Source organism: Trachypithecus francoisi, unplaced genomic scaffold (genome assembly GCF_009764315.1).
Source record: "Trachypithecus francoisi isolate TF-2019V2 unplaced genomic scaffold, Tfra_2.0 Lachesis_group0, whole genome shotgun sequence".
Taxonomy (NCBI): domain Eukaryota; kingdom Metazoa; phylum Chordata; class Mammalia; order Primates; family Cercopithecidae; genus Trachypithecus; species Trachypithecus francoisi.
In genome coordinates this window covers 151,489,584-151,507,657 of record NW_022681453.1, presented here as the reverse complement: position 1 = coordinate 151,507,657, position 18,074 = coordinate 151,489,584, and the positions used below count along the sequence as shown (strand labels likewise).

At 36.7% G+C, this 18,074-nt stretch overlaps 1 protein-coding gene across 3 annotated transcripts in view; it reads right to left on the bottom strand.

Annotated features, from left to right (window-relative positions):
• The window catches only part of ATR (ATR serine/threonine kinase), a 121,659-nt gene that overhangs the window by 84,832 nt on the left and 18,753 nt on the right, over positions 1-18,074 (bottom strand). For all 3 annotated transcript variants that reach the window (XR_004437311.1, XM_033212418.1, XM_033212419.1), the window contains exons 7-16: positions 17,694-17,884; positions 17,063-17,215; positions 14,781-14,973; positions 14,275-14,537; positions 12,235-12,425; positions 12,051-12,151; positions 11,637-11,808; positions 8,521-8,691; positions 6,718-6,912; positions 4,935-5,120 (exon numbers count right to left, since the gene is read on the bottom strand). Coding sequence is in view for 2 of the 3 variants with exons in the window: in XM_033212418.1 (XP_033068309.1) it covers positions 4,935-5,120; positions 6,718-6,912; positions 8,521-8,691; positions 11,637-11,808; positions 12,051-12,151; positions 12,235-12,425; positions 14,275-14,537; positions 14,781-14,973; positions 17,063-17,215; positions 17,694-17,884 (1,816 nt within the window). In the remaining variant the exon portion in view is untranslated. The remainder of the gene's footprint in view (positions 1-4,934; positions 5,121-6,717; positions 6,913-8,520; positions 8,692-11,636; positions 11,809-12,050; positions 12,152-12,234; positions 12,426-14,274; positions 14,538-14,780; positions 14,974-17,062; positions 17,216-17,693; positions 17,885-18,074) is intronic.

Genomic DNA, 18,074 nt, shown 5'->3' with positions numbered 1-18,074 from the left:
AATGATAAGTTTTTTAATCACGGAGTGAGCTGGGGTGGGATCCTCAGGATCTGATTCATTTCAGGATGTGGAGTGGAGAGGAAAAGAAGAAAGAAAATAATAGAGAAAGGAAAGGGACTGTCCTTAGTCTATGACATTTAGAGCTAAGGTAGAAAAGTACGATTAAGGAAAGGGTATCCCACCAGAAAAATGATCTGACATAGGGGATAATATCCCCAGAGGTAATAGGGGAAAAGAGGCACAAGACCATGGGCATCAAAAGTTGCAGGCTAGATATCATCATCCATGACATTTTAGGTTTCCTGAAGTAAACAGAGTTCCTTCCTTAGTTCGTTCCTTCCTTCCTACCTTCCTTCCCTCCTTCCCTCTCTCCCTCCCTCCGTCCGTCCCTTCCTTTCTCCCTCCTTTCCTTCCTCCCTCCCTCCTTCTCTTCCATTCCTCCTTCATTTGCTTCCTTCCTCCCTCTTTCTTCTTTCTTCCTCTTTTTCTTAAACAGGGTTCTTTCCTTCCTCCCTCCCTCCTTCTTTCTTTTTCTTTCTTTCCTCCTTTTTCTTTTTTCTTAAGAGTTCCTTCCTTCCTTCCTATTTCTTTCTTTCCTCCTTTCTCTTTTTTTCGTTTCTCTTCTCTTCTTTTCTTCCTCTCTCGATCTCCCTCTCTCTCGACAGGCTGAAGCGCAGTGGCACAATCACAACTCACTGCAGCCTCAACCTCCTAGACTCAAGCAATCCTCCCAGCTCAGCCTCCTGAGTCCCTGTGACTACAGGCATGCACCACCATGCCCAGCTAATTTTTTGTATTTTTTGTAGATACGGGGTTTCGCCATGTTGCCCAGGCTGGTCTCAAACTCCTGGGCTCAAGCAATCTTCCTGCTTTGGCCTCCCAGAGTGCTGGGATTACAGGTGTAAGCCACTGTGCTCAACTGAGTTAATACTTTCTTAAGAGACGGTCCTGGAGGAGAGGGCATGGGCTTTAAGTCAGCCAAATCTAGGTTTGAATCTTAATTTTGACACTTCCTAATGGGTGATCTTCTATAAGTTACTTAATTCTTCCAAGTCTGTAAAATGTGAACAATAAAACCACCTACTGCATAGAGCTGCTGTAAAGGCTAAATAAGATACCATTTATTGACCAGGTGCGGTGGCTCACCCCTATAATCCCAGCAATTTGGGAGGCTGAGGCAAGTGGATTACATGAGCTCAGGAGTTTGAGATCAGCCTGGGTAACATGGCAAAACCCTGTTTCTACAAAAAAATTAGCCAGGCATGGTGGCACACACCTGTGGTCCCAGCTACTCAGGAGGCTGAGGTGGGAAGATCGCTTAAGTACCAGAGGCAGAGGTTGCAGTGAGCTGAGATTGTGCCAGTACAGTCCAGCCTGGGTGGCAAAGCAAAACCCTGCTTCCAAAAAAAAAACGATACCATTCACTAAGGACTTAGTATATGGCTAAGTATTAAATCAATTTGTTCATATTATTACAAACTGAGAATGTGACCGCTCTGTAAAGAATATTCTTCTGTTTCATGTCTTTATGTACAGACAGAAGAAAGGAGAAAAAAAAAAAAAAGAGCTGGGAACGAGTAGCAACTAAAGCATGTTGAACTCTATAAGAAAGTTGCACTGCTTGACGTTGAGGCATCTGATTTAGGTATCTTCAGGTTCCATGCATTACCAAGAAAAGGGTAGGAGGGTGTGTGCTACCATATAATAGAGAGGAGTGAGGTATCCTACAAGTCTCTCCAGATTAGATGTCAGGATAAATCTTTATCTTTCCTAGCACCAGAAGTCATCTGGTGTTTAATGCCTAAAATTGCATTTTGTTCTGCAAACTTCTGATTTAGATTGAGAGTCAACTTTGGCATGGTAAGCCACAATTCACTAATTGTATGGTTCCAGCCTATATTGCTTAAATAAAAAGCAGATAAGGATCACACAATCTATGTCAACATTCCAATATTAAAGTTCTTGCACTCAGACAAACAATTATTTGACTTTATCTACCAATATATTATCTATCACCAAATACTTATTACATATGGCCTAGAATCCTGTGCTGGGTACAGGTGTACAAGATAAGCAAAGTCATTCTCTCTCATTAGCTTATATGGTAGACTAGTATGAATGGAAGACACTAAATAAGTAAGTATGTAAACAAAGTTGTGATAATGCTATAAGAAAATAAACATGATCCTGTGATAGACAAGAAATGTGGTAAGGGAGTTGAGACAAGGTATTTGGGAAACTCTTGAAATCTAAAGAATGAGAAAGATCCAGGATATTATTCCAAGTAGACAGACCATCCAGGGCCTAGGTCTCAAAGCAGGAAAAACTTTGGCACGTTTAAGAAACACAAAGGAAATTATGTTGAAATACAGGGAGAAAGGAAGAAATGGGTTGTACCATGTGAGAGTAGAAAGGTAGGCAGATCATGTATGGCCTTACAGATTTTATTTTATGTTAAAGGCAATGAAAATCATAGAAGGAATTTAATCAGGGGAATGATATGAGTTTGTAAAAAGAGCACTCCAAAGGTTGTGTAAATAATTAATTGTAGAGAGGGAAGAATGAAAGGACAGAATCATTAGGAGGCGTTCACAGTTGTCCCAAGAAAGATGATGGTTATTTGTGTAAGGGTGGTGGCGACAGAAATGAAAAAGATATATTTTGGAGAGACTTGATAGGATTTGCCCATTGTTTGATTATAAAAGGATAAAGGAAATGGAGGGCTCACAAATGCTTCTCAGGTTTTGACTCATGCAACTGGGTAGATGGTACCATTACTGAGATGGGAAAGACTGGGAGAAAAACAGGTTAGAAAGGGAAAATAAAGATTTCTAATGAACATATTATATTTGGAACTGTTTGAGATGCCTATAAGACATGACAGTAGAGATGACGAAAAGGTGAATATCTGTTTGCCATCCTCTCTCATCCTCAGGTCTATTCTTTGCCACCTTCTGCCCTTCTCCGTACCTGGGACGCTGACCAGACTGCATTACTTAGGATCCCTTGCCCTCTGGCTTTCCACTGAATTCAGTCAGCAGGAAATACCACTAGAACAGAGGGTAGTTTTCAAATAGAACAGAGTATGGTATTCATATTTCCTGCTCTGTGGTTTGAGGTAATTCTGGCAGTGGCTACATTCCTCTACAATGAGAGGACTCCCCTCATGGTTCTGGCTCTCAGTCAGGTTCTAGTAACACTATTTCTTCCCCTTTCCCAGAACTAAGCGGAGGGATTAAGTTTTCTGCTGTTTGTAGTACCTGGGTTCCTTAACATTTCTTGCTGGTTCCCTTAACTTTGCCATGTCACTAAAAGTAGCCCCTTTGTTAAACTATTTCTGTGTAAACGTTTGTGTGTATGCCATCTGTATCCTCCCAGAACCTAACCTATATAAACCAAGCTCAGGGGCAGTCTGGACTGAAATTTCAACTAAAAATTCTCAAAATATAACTCATATTAAAGAAAAAGATCAAAGAAGATCATTAAAGGAGATAATGATGACTGAGGAAAAACAGCCAGTTACATAGTCCTGAGTTATTCTAACATTTAGAGGATAAAGTAGATAATTTACAGGGAAAAAGGCAGTAAAGAAGCCTAAACATGAGTGAACAGTGAAGCAAAAAAGAAAAATCAAGACAATGTGGTATCACAGATGCCACGTAGGAAAGGATGGCCAATTGTATTGAATGATACTGAAAGGTTGAATAAGATAGGACAGAGAAGGGACTATGAGATTTAATAGCCAAGAAGACTGTTGGTGATCCTGAAAAAAGGAATTTCATAGAATAGTGAGAAAAGAGCTAGACTAGAATGGGAAATAAGAAACCAGAGATAAAAATCTCTCTTAATGAACTGATGCCTAGCATTCCATTATTGGAACGGTAAGCTTGTGGAAGTTATTTATATCCTACTGCTCAAGGTCTGATTTTTCACACACAAAAAATTTGCAACCTCTGGCATAAATGGGTTAAAATATTTTGCCAAAAGTCCTTTAAGTCTCTTACAGGAATGAGGGCAGTTGAAAGAAAAAATAATAATTCAATTCTGAGGATTTATATATTTGTTAAGATAAACAGTAAAGTGATTTCAAATACAAATTTATGGTAGAGAAAGATTTAAAATAGAGAACGTATTTCCTTTTTTTTTTTGAGACGGAGTCTTGCTCTGTCGCCCAGGCTGGAGTGCAGTGGCCAGATCTTGGCTCACTGCAAGCTCCGCCTCCGAGGTTTACGCCATTCTCCTGCCTCAGCCTCCCCAGTAGCTGGGACTACAGGCGCCCGCCACCTCGCCCGGCTAGTTTTTTGTATTTTTTTAGTAGAGAGGGGGTTTCACCGTGTTAGCCAGGATGGTCTCGATCTCCTGACCTCGTGATCCGCCCATCTCGGCCTCCCAAAGTGCTGGGATTACAGGCTTGAGCCACCGCGCCCGGCCGAGAACGTATTTTCTAACTTCCCTTCTATCCAACAATGGATTAAACTACAGTTAGAATTGAAAAGTTTCATTTGTTGAGCTAAGGAAAGAGTAGTTGGAGGGGCAGGGTGAGAGGAGAGCTACGAACATATTCTAACATACACGTAATTTAAAAGTAGTAAAGAAAAATAAACTTCAACATTTTTATTCCGTGAAAAAATAAAATCTACTCAAAACACTTAAAAGTCCACATTTTTCAACGCTAATATATGTTGTGAATAGCCTAAACATGTAAATATGTAAACAAAGTTGTGATAATGCTGTAATAAACATGATCTTGTGTTCATGATCTTGTGCATGTGACCATGCAATTTCAACCTTTTCAAAATAAAAATACCAACTTAAAATGTAAACAAATTGCTAGCAGCCAGAAAATGACCAAAAATATGGTTTCTTCAATTTCATAATTAAGCTGCAAAAGGAAGAAAAACAAACAAAAAAACCTCATAGAACATATTCCTTACCATCAGTTCAGGTGATATGATATCTCTTGGGCCCTGATACGGATCATCACTGGATGCAAATGAGGCAAGTATTGACAAACCATTGAAAACCTGTTGATAGTGTTCTCCAATACGCAGCAATAATTCATTATGCAATCCCTGGAAATCTTGTCTCAACAGGCTCCCCAGTTCAATTTCTGTTTCATTCTAACCCAAAGACATGTTTTAAAAAAAGGTTTTTTCTTCATACTAACATCCTGGAAATAAGTATACTGATTTTAACATGCTATTAGTACATCAGGAGCTCTAGACCAGATGACAGGATTTACTAATGGTATTAAGAAAAGGCATTGGAAAAGATTCTAATCTTATTCTATCCTGGTAGGTCTCCCATGGATTATATGTAATGAAGTGAAGTGATCTAACTTTATATAGAAATAAAATATTAAAAAGCAAGTCCTAGTTTTCTCTAAGGTCTTATAGTATCATCAATTCATTACTGGGGACACATAACCCTGGGGGGAAATGTAGTATAGTGGCTTATAGCAGTCTTTCTGTTCAGATTGTTTTAGTTTAAATTCTAGCTGTCATTTATCAGATATGCTGACTTGGATAAGTTACCTAATCTAACCTCTCTCTGCCTTAGTTCCTTATCCATGAAACAAAACCAAAAAAAAATACCTTTGGCTGGGTGCGTTGGTTCACACCTGTAATTCTAGCACTTTGGAAGGCCAAGGCAGGTGGATCACCTGTGGCCAGGAGTTGGAGATCAGCCTGGCCAACATGGTAAAACCCCACCTCTACTAAAAATACAAAAATTAGCTAGACCTCTACTAAAAATACAAAAATTAGCTAGGCCTCGTGGCAGACAACTGTAATCCCAGCTACTCAAGAGGCTGAGGCAGGAGAATCGCTTGAACCCAGGAGGTGGAGGTTGCAGTGAGCTGAGATCGCGCCACTGTACTCTAGCCTGGGCTACAGAGCAAAACTCCATCACAAAATAAATGAATAAAATATGAATAGGACCTTTATCTCATTGGGTAACTGTGAGGATTACATGAAATGATCCATATCAATTGTTTAGCTCAATTTCTGACATGTAGTAAATACTCCATAAATACTTATTATTATCATTCTATCTCTGCAATATACAGTTGTATTATACTTTCTCAAGATGAATAAATATATTTGATATTCACTAACTCTCATGTGGAAAGAGATGTGCTGTTGGCATATATTATGAAACAAATGAAGTAAATTAACATCAGAGAAAACAGTAACGTTATATGCATATTTCTCATAGTTTTCCTGTTCCCATGTAGTTTCCTATGCCTGAGAGATATTTTGTTAATATGACACCAAAAAAAGCAGCACAGGTTATAATTTTTAAATGTAAAACCTACCAAAAAACTGGACCAAATTGTAATCAGAACACCAAGTAACTAAACTAAACACAGACATTATACTGCATTTGAAGGTGATTGCCTCTTCCTATGTATATAATTGTGTATCATCAGTCAACTTATAACTCCAATCAACTGAAAAGTACTATAATGAAATAGGCTGAGAACCTCTCCTATAAAAGGATGTCTATAATATCCCATTATGGTGAAATGATCAAAGAAAACAAAAGGAGAATTCTATTTAATATAGTCTCAGGACAAAGATTATTTAACAACACTTAAACTTACATTCTTCTAGGATAGGCTATAATTTACTCACCCTCCTTCCTAGAAGAATGTTATATCTTTCCTATAATGCTAATTTATATAAAAAAGTAAAATATATAGAAATATTCAATTACCTTCAGATAATGAAGGGCACGTTCTAATTCATCTTTGGAACAAGAACAGACCAAATGAGAAAAAATATATTTGAAGTTGTTTATTAAAATCTCTCTACGATTGACATTTAATTGTTTTCCTAAAGTTCGAATGAGAGCAGAAGCTGCAGGGCTTGCTTTCGCAGCAAGATCGGGTAGCAGAACTTGTAATGTCCTCTGAAAAAGAATGCAACAATTACCAAAAAGTACATTTGTCTGGCTGAAAAAAATATTCACATAAGCTATTTACAAAAATATTTTTAAATTCCACACATATTTGGAGTCCATGTAGGACTTGTGTTTGAATTCGGATTTACCATTTATTCACTCAAATGATATTTACTGGGCAATTTACTATGATTCAGGCACTGCACATAGCAGTAAACGAAATAGGCAAGGTACCTGATGGCACAGATCTTACATTGTAAAAAGGTAGAGAAACAGACAATAAATAAGCAAATGGAAAAGTAAAAAAGATAATTTTTCAGGAGTATGTGTTAAAATATACTTATGCTCTGAGGTAGAAATTACAAGTCTAATGTATTACTTGAACTTGTATTTAAAGAATAAGCAAGAGTAACCATAAATGCAATTTTCAAAGACATTTTTTAAATTTAAGAGTTGATGTTGTAACATATATAAAAAAATCTTTTAACACACACACCATCCCAATACTGCAACAATTCATTTTTGTCTATTCCTTTAAGATGTTTTTAATAATATATATAGAAAATCCAAAGATAAGAGGAATGGACTTGCATTTATTCATTCTACACGTACTTATTACATGTCAGTTACTATCCTAAGCACACATATCAGTTACTATCCTAAGCACTGGAGATGTGATAGTGAACAAGACCCAGGTTCTGCCCTCAGAGACACTTATATGGTACTTCTATTTTACCTTTCAACTTAATATTAACATTATAAGATTGTTGTAATATTATAAGGTAGTTTCCTCAACGTTATAATAATTTATGATGTTAATGGTTACATAATATCTACCTACCTAAAATTAAGACATTTAGTTTCTACTCAGAGTTTTGCTTTTGTTTTATTTTGCTACTTGGATAATGTTATAATAAATATCTTTGCTTTTTGATTTCCAGAGTAGAATGAGTGAATGAAAATGTACGAATGTCTTTGTAGTCCTTCCCACATACTAATGTATTTCCTTCCAGTATTTGACCAATTTATAAGCAATTTATGTTTGCTAAATTATAGTAATGCTGTAGGGAAATATTCTGCATGAATTGCTATTATAATTTATTAATTAAGAGTAAAACTTTGCCTTTGTGAAAAGGTTAAAAGATAATCTATTTTATCATTTTTAAACCTCAGCACCAATTTCTTTTCTCTTCTTTTTTTTTTTTCTAAACACAAGTGGTAGAACATTTTTTTTCTGAACCCAATGACTTTTCAAAGGCTTCCTAAACATTCTATACTATAAAATATGTCATAGTAGATCATTTATACCACTATAATTTTATACTTTATTATTCCAATGCCTTAGGAGTAGAAATGATCATATTAGACTTTGAATTGCCAATGGAAAAAATCATAGCACCAAAGACATAAGGGCTCAAATAGCTAACTGAATTGATTAGCATTATTCAATTAGTATTAACTTTTCAGGACGGCTAACCATAAAGAACAATGACTCAAATCCACTTAAACTTAAGTTTTACAGCGTAAGCAATAATCTCATATCAAAGTCAAAATCTAGAAAGGCACGAACAAAATACTGAATTGCAAACCTCAAGTAAACTGTATGTTGCAACTTACAGTAAGAAAACGATTAAGATCAGGAAAGTCGAAAACGTTGGCAATTTCAGACAAGGTATTTAAAGCCATTTCTCTTTGGTGAGCCACATCTTGTTTTCGCATGTCAGCATTCTGGTATGGAGTACTCGGAAGTGCTGTCATCTGACTAGAGTGAAGGGATTCTACCAAAAACTAGAGCAAAAACCATTTTATTGTCAGTTTTCACACAAAGAAGAAATTTTAACTAATACTTTTTAAGCTACCATAAAGGGCAGTATCAAATAGTATTCTACATTATCTGAATTGGTTCATTCAATTTTTATAACAACCTTAATGAGGCAGAGTATGTCACAATCTGCCTTTTACAGACAACATAATCAGGCTTAGTTAAAAAACTTGAGTATCATGCTAAGGATTATACCACAAATAAATTCAGTATTTTAGCATAACCTAACTTTTCAGCCATTAATTAAATATATTTAAAACAAAGTGTCATATAACATAGTATCAAGGCGTAAAAGAGTTTACTATCACTAAAAAGGCTATACATCATTATAAGATGATTTTCTTCCTCCCCCATTTATAACCTATATCTTCAGACCAATATCCTAAAATATAAAAATGGCAAGATTTCAGTTCTATTAAATAAACTAAATACATCCTTTTTAACAATAATTTTTTTTGTTTGTTTTTAGACAGAGTCTTGCTCTGTCACCCAGGCTGGAGTGCAGTGGTGTGATCTCGGCTCACTGTAACCGCCACCTCCTGGGTTCAGGCGATTCTTCTGCCTCAGCCTCCTGAGTACCTGGGATTATAGGTGCTCGTCCCCATGCCTGGTTAATTTTTGTATTTTTAGTAGAGATGGGGTTTCACCATGTTAGCCAGGCTGGTCTCAAACTCCTGACCTCAGGTGATTTGCCCGCCTTGGCCTCCCAAAGTGCTGAGAATTCAGGCAATGAGTCACCACGTCCAGTCTTAACAACAATTTTTTAAAGCAAGCACAATGCTTTCTTTTTAAAACCAGGCACAGTGGCTCATGACAGTAATCCCAGCACTTTCAGAGGCAGAGGTGGGAGGATCATTTGAGGCCAGGAGTTAAAGAGCAGCTTGGGCAAAATAGGACTGCTCTCTCTAAAACCCCATCTCTAAAAATAAATAAATAAATAAATAAATAAATAAATAAATAGCTAGGTGTGGTGGTGCACACCTGTAGACCCAGCTACTTAAGAGGCTAAAGTGGGAAGATCTCTAAGCCCAGGAGTTAGAGGCTTCAATGAGTTATGATCACACCACTCCATGATCACTGTATGTTGCCTGGACAACAGAGTAAAACTTGGTCTCTAAGAAATATTGAAAATAAAAAAGAAAATAAAACTTTTAAAAAGCAAATGGAACAGATTAGATAACTCAGAAATTCGATGACACATCTACAACCATCCAATCTTTGACTAACCTGACGAAAACAAGCAACGGGGAAAGGATTCTCTATTTAATAAATGGTTTGGAGAACTGACTAGCCATATGCAGAAAATTGAAACTGGACCGCTTCCTCACACCATATACAAAAATTAACTCAAGATGGATTAAAGACTTAAATGTGAAACTCAAAACTATAAAAACCCTAGAAGAAAATCTAGGCAATACCTCAGGATATAGGTACAGACAAAGATTTCATCACAAAAATGCCAAAAGCAATTTCAATAAAAGCAAAAATTGACAAATAGGATCTATTTAAACTCAAGAGCTTCTGCACAGTAAAATAAACTATCATCAGAGTGGACAGATAACTTACAGAATGGGAGAAAATTTCTGCAATCTATTCATCTGACAGAGGTCTAATATCCAGAGTCTACAAAGAACTTAAACAAATGTACAAGAAAAAAAAACCCCATTAAAAAGTGGGCAAAGGACATAAACAGACTCTTCTCCAAAGAAGACATACATGCAGCCAGCCAACGAACATGAAAAACAGCTCAACATCACTGGTCAAAACCACAATGAGATAACATCTAACGCCAGTCAGTATGGCTATTATTAAAAAGTCAAAAAACAGATACTGGCAAGGTTTCAGAGAAAAAGGAATGCTTTTATACTGTTGGCGGGAGTGTAAATTAGTTAAACCATTGTGGAAGACAGTGTGGCAATTCCTCAAAGACCCAGAGGCAGAAATACCATTTGACCCAGGAATCCCGTTGCTGGGTATATACCCAAAGGAACATAAATCATTCTGTAATAAAGATACATGCATATGTAGGTTCACTGCAGCACCATTTACAATAGTAAAGTTGGCCAGGTGCAGTGGCGCATGCCTGTAATCCTAGCACTTTGGGAGGCTGAGACGGGTGGATCGCTTGAGGTTAGGAGCTCGAGACCAACCTGGCCAATATGGTGAAACCTCATCTCTACTAAAAATACAAAAATTAGCCAGGCACGGTGGCAGGCACCTATAATACCAGTTACTAGGGAGGCTGAGGCAAGAGAATCCCTTGAACCTGGGAGGTGAAGGTTGCATTGAACTGAGATCACATCATTGCACTCCAGCCTGGACAACAGAGCAAAATTCCATCTCAGAAAAAAAAAAAAAAAAAAAAAAAGGAAAATCATAGAGTTAACCTAAATGCCCATCAATGATAGACTGGATAAAGAAAATGTGGTACATATATACCATGGAATACTATACAGCCACAAAAAGGAACAAGATCATGTCCTTTGCAGGGACATTAACGGAATTGGAAGCCATTATCCTCAGCAAACTAACACAGGAACAGAAAACCAAACACCACACATTCTCACTTATAAGTAGGAGCTGAATGATGAGAACACATGGACACACTGAGGGAACAACACACACTGGGGCCTGTCGGGGGGCGGGGTGGAGGAAGGGAGAGTACCAGAAATAATAGCTAATGGATGCTGGGCTTATACCTAGGTGATGAGATGACCTGTGCAGCAAACCTCCACGGCACATGTTTACCTATGTAGCAAATCTGTACACACGTAATATACCCCTGAACTTAAAATAAAAGTGAAGAAAAAAGAAAAGCAAGCAAAATAAAACATGTATAAATATTCTTCTTTTTTGTAACTCTTAAAAAGTACTGCTGTTGCCTATAGTCAAGACAAATGCTCACTCTTACCTGACAAATGGGTTTCTTATACTGGCTGAAAAAATTTTGCAGTTTAACACTTTTAGCTGCAACCAGAGCTCTAATTTCTGTGTATGCTGCTCCAGAGACAGATGCTGACTTGGATAACAAACAATGCAATAAGTGCAAGAGTGCAAAAGGTACCAAATCTCCTTTTGCGGCCCTAAAATTAAAAACAACATACATATGAATACACAAACACACACACACACACACACACACACACACACACACACATATCTCCAATATCCCAGAAACAAATGGAAATCTAAGAAAAAAATTCATGTTGACTCACATTTTGTCTATAATTTCACAAATATCATATCACCATTTTTAACAGCAAGCAAATAAAAAACGAGAATGGCCACAATAAATAAGGAAGAATACAAATGCTGCCAAGTATACCTTCCAATATCCCCTGTTGTAAGAATCAAGGTATCCTTCAGCTCATAATTTCTTGATATTTGGGCATGTGTATATGCTTCTTTCATTCTTAAGACAAAAAGCTAGAACAATAAAATTAACTGGTTAAAGAAATTGTTAGAGCTAGGCTGATGTAATCCAAATGTTAAGAACAAAAATTATCAACCTCCTTTATAAATCCATCTTCAGAGTCCAAAGATTCCAATATATGCTTGATATTTCCACTAAAAGCCACTCTAACATCTTTGTCTGGATCTTCCATTAAATTTAATAAAGTTCCAAGAACTGCTTTTACATCTGTTTCATCTTCTCTAAAATCAAGATGCTTACAAAGATGATGTAGATTATCTATGAAAGCTGAAAAACAAGAGTATACAATACCTAATTTAACATTAAATGTCAAGGTTGTACTGTAAAAATATTGCCAATGAATAATATGCCACAAAGAATCCTAAGTTCTCTTATAATGTTAATGTTTCATATTTAAGTATGTATAGCACACAGAATCTTAGGAAATTAAAATGGATACTTAGAAATCAAAATTTACTTTATATTTAATAAATGTCACATACGATTTTTTTTTTTTTTGAGACAGAGTCTTGCTCTGTCACCCAGGCTGGAGTGCAGTGGCATGATCACAGCTCACTGCAGTGTGCAGCCCTGACCTCCCAGGTTCAAGGGATCCTCCCACTTCAGCCTCCCAAGTAGCTGGGACCACAGGTATGCACCACCACGCCTGGCTAATTTTTGTATTTTTTTGTAGAGATAGGGCTTCATCATGTTGCCCAGACTGGTCTTGAACACCTGAGCTCAGGCAATCCACCTGTTTTGGCCTCCTGAAGTGCTGGGGTTAAAAGAGCGAACCACTGCACTCAGCCTGTAAATAATTTAAATCTAAAATAATTTCCAGAATTGTTACAAAATAACAAGTCTCTTTCAGATTTTGTAGACCATTATATGTTACCAAGATAGGCTTAAAAACACATTGCAGGCCAGGAGTGATGGCTCATACCTGTAATCCAAACACTTTGGGAAGCCAAAGTGGGAGGATCACTTGAAGCTAGGAGTTCAAGACCAGCCTGGGCAACAAAGTGAGATCCCTCTCTACAAAAAATTTAAAAATTAGCTGGGTGTAGTGGCACATACTATGGTCCCAGCTACTCAAGAGGCTGAGGTGGGAGGATCACTTGAGCCTGGGAGGTCAAGGCTGCAGGCTGCAGTGAGCCGTGATCACGCCACTGCACTCCAGCCTGGGTGACAAAGCAAGACCCTGTCTCTTAAAAAAAAAAAAAGAAAGAAAGAAAGAAAGGCCAGGCATGGTGGCTCATGCCTGTAATCCCAGCACTTTGGGAGGCCAGGGCAGGTGGATCACCTGAGGTAAGGAGTTGGAGACCAGCCTGACCAACATGGTGAAACCCCATCTCTACTAAAAATGCAAAAATTTGCCTGGCATGGTGGTACGCGCCTGTAATCCCAGCTACTCCAGAGGCTGAGGCAGGAGAATCGCCTGAACCCAGGAGGTGGAGGTTGCAGTGAGCCAAGATCGCGCCATTGTACTCCAACCTGGGCAACAAGAGTAAAACTCTGTCTTAGAAAAAGAAAAGAAAAGAAAAGCACATTTCTAAGGGGGATCTTAGCTTGATTGTTAACCTTACATTACAAGATTTAGGGAGTACTTTCTATTGCTTTGAAAACTTGAGAACAAGTTTCAACTTACTACCTAAACAAACGGATCTTCTAAGTATTTGTATAAATCTCATGCTTCGTAAAAACTTATACTCCATTATCACTGAAAGTGGCCAAGAAGATACACTCTATAGTCCTCAGCTGGGCAAAGTAATCTAACTATTTGAAGTTTTCAAGGTCCAATGTGTCCAACAGGGGACACATTAAGAAGGTCTCTGGTATCACTAAAGAAGATATAGAATATTGAATCTTACAATATTGAAACAACCATCAGCTATGCCCCATTTAGGCTGTCAAATCACAAGAGTATTCGAAAAAATCCCAAACTCACCTCTCCTGTCGGTTCTGTGATGTGATCTAATACCATTTATCCCATTTATAACTAATCAATACTGAGCACTGACTCTATAAAGCAAGCAACTTCCTGCAATTTTTCAAGGCTTCAGCCTAATTCTTTTACTGATTTGAAAAGCAGAGTTTAAATAGGTTTTAAAATATTAAATAAGTCATAATCACTCACCAAGTTTTACTGCACTAGGTGTTTTTTTTTTCAGTAGGAAAAGGAATGGCTTGCAAACAGAAGCTTTTAGTTGAGAAGATGAACATTCATGTTGAGAAGTGGCTTTCAAGTTCCTACAGAAGAGGTCCACATATCCATGTTCAGAGAAAGGTTCTGTTAAAGAACTTGTCAGATAAAACATGCCATGAAGAGTACAGACAAGTTGTCCAAGTATAGAAGCAAATTCTTTCTTGATAATGTCAGAATCATCTTTGACTTTATCTCTGGGGAAAAAAAAGGAAAAGTACTAAACTTTCTTGCCTAATTTTGTGGTCGAAATAGTCTTGCTTAATTTGGGACAAAAGTACTGGTAAAACAAAGCCTAGAAGGAAAAAATGTTAAATTCTAAAGCTAAAAGCAACATTTGCTTTACATATTCAACAATAAACATAACCCTGCATATATAGCCAGAGAATTATGATCTTTCCAATAGAGTGATATATTCAAATTAAAATCTTAATACATACATAAGAATCTTGGGAACTCTGTTACAAGAATTCTGCTGCTGCAATAAGATAAAAAATCCACTAACACAACTAGCCCGGATTACTTCATGGGAGCTCTGCAGGGCCCAGTTGTAAACTGCTGTTCTCCATTCAAGGAATATTCTTCTTGGAAACAGAGTCAGAAGAAACACACATCGTGACTGTGCCTGTGGTGCTGAAAAAATGAAGTCTGTTAAACACGATTTCTACTAATGTTAATTTTATGTATACACATATACATATATAAGTAACTTTTGTGTATATATATATAAAAAGTCAAGTAACATTTAAAATACATTTAATACCTAATTTAATTAAAAGCTCCTTTTCAGAAAATAAAGTGCACTGAAAAAGGTCTATACACAACCTTACTAAATAATCAAGGAAATGCAAATTGAAAATCATACCTACCAGATAGGAAAAAGAAAAAAGTTAAGATAGTTAACTCCATGACATTTTTTATTTTCTAGATAGCAAAAATTTAAAAGTCAGCTAAGTGTCAGTGAGGATGTGGAACTCATACTCTGCTAACAGGAGTGTAAACTGGCATATCTTTGGAGAACAATACAGCAGAATAGAGGTGAAGATGTGCAAACTCTATAACCCAACAATACTACTCTTAGATAGGTAAAAACGTTAAAAAGTGCTTCTCAAACTTTAATATGGATATGAATCAACTATCTTGTTAAAATGCAGATTCTGATTCAGTAGGTCTGGGTGGAGCATAAGATTCTCCATTTCTTTATTTTATTTTATTTTTATTTTAAATGTGCTCTCTCAGCAGAATCAAAGATGCTCCATTTCTAACAAGTCCCTAAATGGTGGCGATGCTAGATGCTACTGGTCTGTGGACCATACTTTTCAAACAGCAAGGCCTTAAACAAACTAAAGAATCATTTATAAAAATATTCATTTAAATGTTGCTTGTAATTGTGAAAAGTTGGAAACAACGTGATTGTCCACCAATAGGAGGTCTGATAGTGTCTATCCATACATTTGGCTACTATTTAGAAGTTTAAATAAAAACTAGAGTTACCCATATCACCAAGGATAAGTCTCATAAAGATAATGTTGACCAACAAAATGTAAGCTGTAAGAAGCAAAACAATTTCTTGTATTATTTACAAATAAATACATATATAGTAAAAGTAATAGAACATTCAACAGAACAATCAACACCAAATTCAAAACAGTAGTAATCTCTGGGGGAAAAAAATTAGGGGAATGAAATCATAGAGGAACAAAGGGCTTCCATCATATCTCTAATATTTTTATTTCCTTTTTAAAAAAAATTTCATGAAGAGAGGGAAGGGTGAAGAGAAACTGACTTCAAAGGGCTATGGTGTTTTTATTTCTTTTTTCTTTTTTTTGAGACAGTCTCACTCTGTTGCCCAGGCTGGAGTGCAATGGCGCAATCTTGGCTCACTGAAACCTCTGCCTCCTGGATTCAAGAGATTCTTGTATCTCAGCCTCCCTAGTAGCTGGGACTACAGGCACGAGCCACCATGCCTGGCTAATTTTTGTATTTTTAGAAGAGATGAGGTTTTGCCATGTTGGCCAGGCTGGTCTCAAGCTCCTGACCTCAAGTGATCCGCATGCCTTGGCCTCCCAAAGTGCTGGGATTACAGGCGTGAGCCACCGTGCCTGGCCTAACGTTTTTAATTTCTTAAACTGAGAAGTTGGTATAAGAATTTCTGGTATATTGTTCTTCTTTTTAAAATATTTCTCTAATACTTCTTAATTTTATTAAATGAAGATAATGACATGTAAGGATACATTACAAATGTTTTACAAAAAGAAAGGAAATGGGATATGTGGGGCAGGATTATTTTTATGTATCTAACCCCTTTCTATTAAAAATATACCTGCTCTTTTAATTATTGAAAACAATTTAAATAAGTCTTAGAAGTCCTATATAGAGGTGAGTAAAACAAACTACACAAAGCCGGGCATGGTGGCTCACGCCTGTAATCCTAGCACTTTAGAAGGCTGAGGCAAGTGGATCACTTGAGGTCAGGAGTTTGAGACCAGCCTGGCCAACACGGTGAAACCCCATCTCTACTAAAAATACAAAAATTATCTGAGTGTAGTGGCGCACACCTGTGATCCCAGCTACTCAGGAGGTTGAGGTAGGAAAATTTGCAGCAAGCCAAGATTGCGCCACTGCACTCCAGCATGGACGACAGAGTAAGACTCTGTCTCAAAAATAAATAAATAAATAAATAAAACAAACCACACACAAACATATTCTTGTGAGCACTTACAATAGCTATCTGAAATCCTACGGCTTAATGTTAGAAGATTAGTGGCAAATGTGGTCAACTTTAAACAGCCATCATCAGAATGGGAATAAATCCATGGAAGTGACAGCATTCCACATAAATCTTCCAGGATATGATCTTCAAATGAACTGTTTACTACAGAAGCACAAAATAAGTCATTAATTCTAACTTTTCCTTAATCATATCTCTTTTAAATAAAAATAAAGACATTTGAAATACCAAACGCTGTTATAATGATCATTCGATAAGAAGAAAATTCTTAACACAGAGATCCATAAATGATGGTCTGAGGTCTGTAAACCCAAAGAAATTAAATGTGACTTTATAAAAACATGTATGTATGCCTTTTATGCCTTTTTTAAAGAAGAACCACAGCATTCCTCAAACCTCCAATTCAAAAAACTTTAAAGTTATAAATAATTTCTATTGACTAAGGAATCAAAATATTACGCACATAAACTGGCAACTCAGAAACTGACAAATTTAATAGAACTGAAATCAAGAACAAACTTCTGGGTATTCCATGCACTTAGGCTTCAGGCAAAAAAGAAAGCATATTTCTATACTGATTATCTTTGAAGGTTATTCTGATCTATTGCTTATTTGTACTCACCTTGCATATAAATCAAAGCATCATAAATTTTCACCACCTTATCAATGGTTGCCTCCAGGTCTGGTTTCTGAACAGTTTCTAACAAACTTCTACAGCTCTTAAGCACTTTTGTGTAAAAATCCAATGACATCCAAGTTATCACTACAGAAGGTTTCTTCTTGGATTTGTGTTGACAGTCCTTGAAAGTATGGCTGCAGTAAGTACATTTTATTAAAGACATTGGAATTAAGACGAATTTTTTTATAGTCAAACGTTTTTTAGTCAAATTGTACTAAAGCCAAAAGAAATTGTGAGTACAAAATTTATAACAATTTAAATATGCAAATCAAGTAATCATTATTTTAAATTTAATCTATTTATGTCAGCTTAAATCACCCTTAG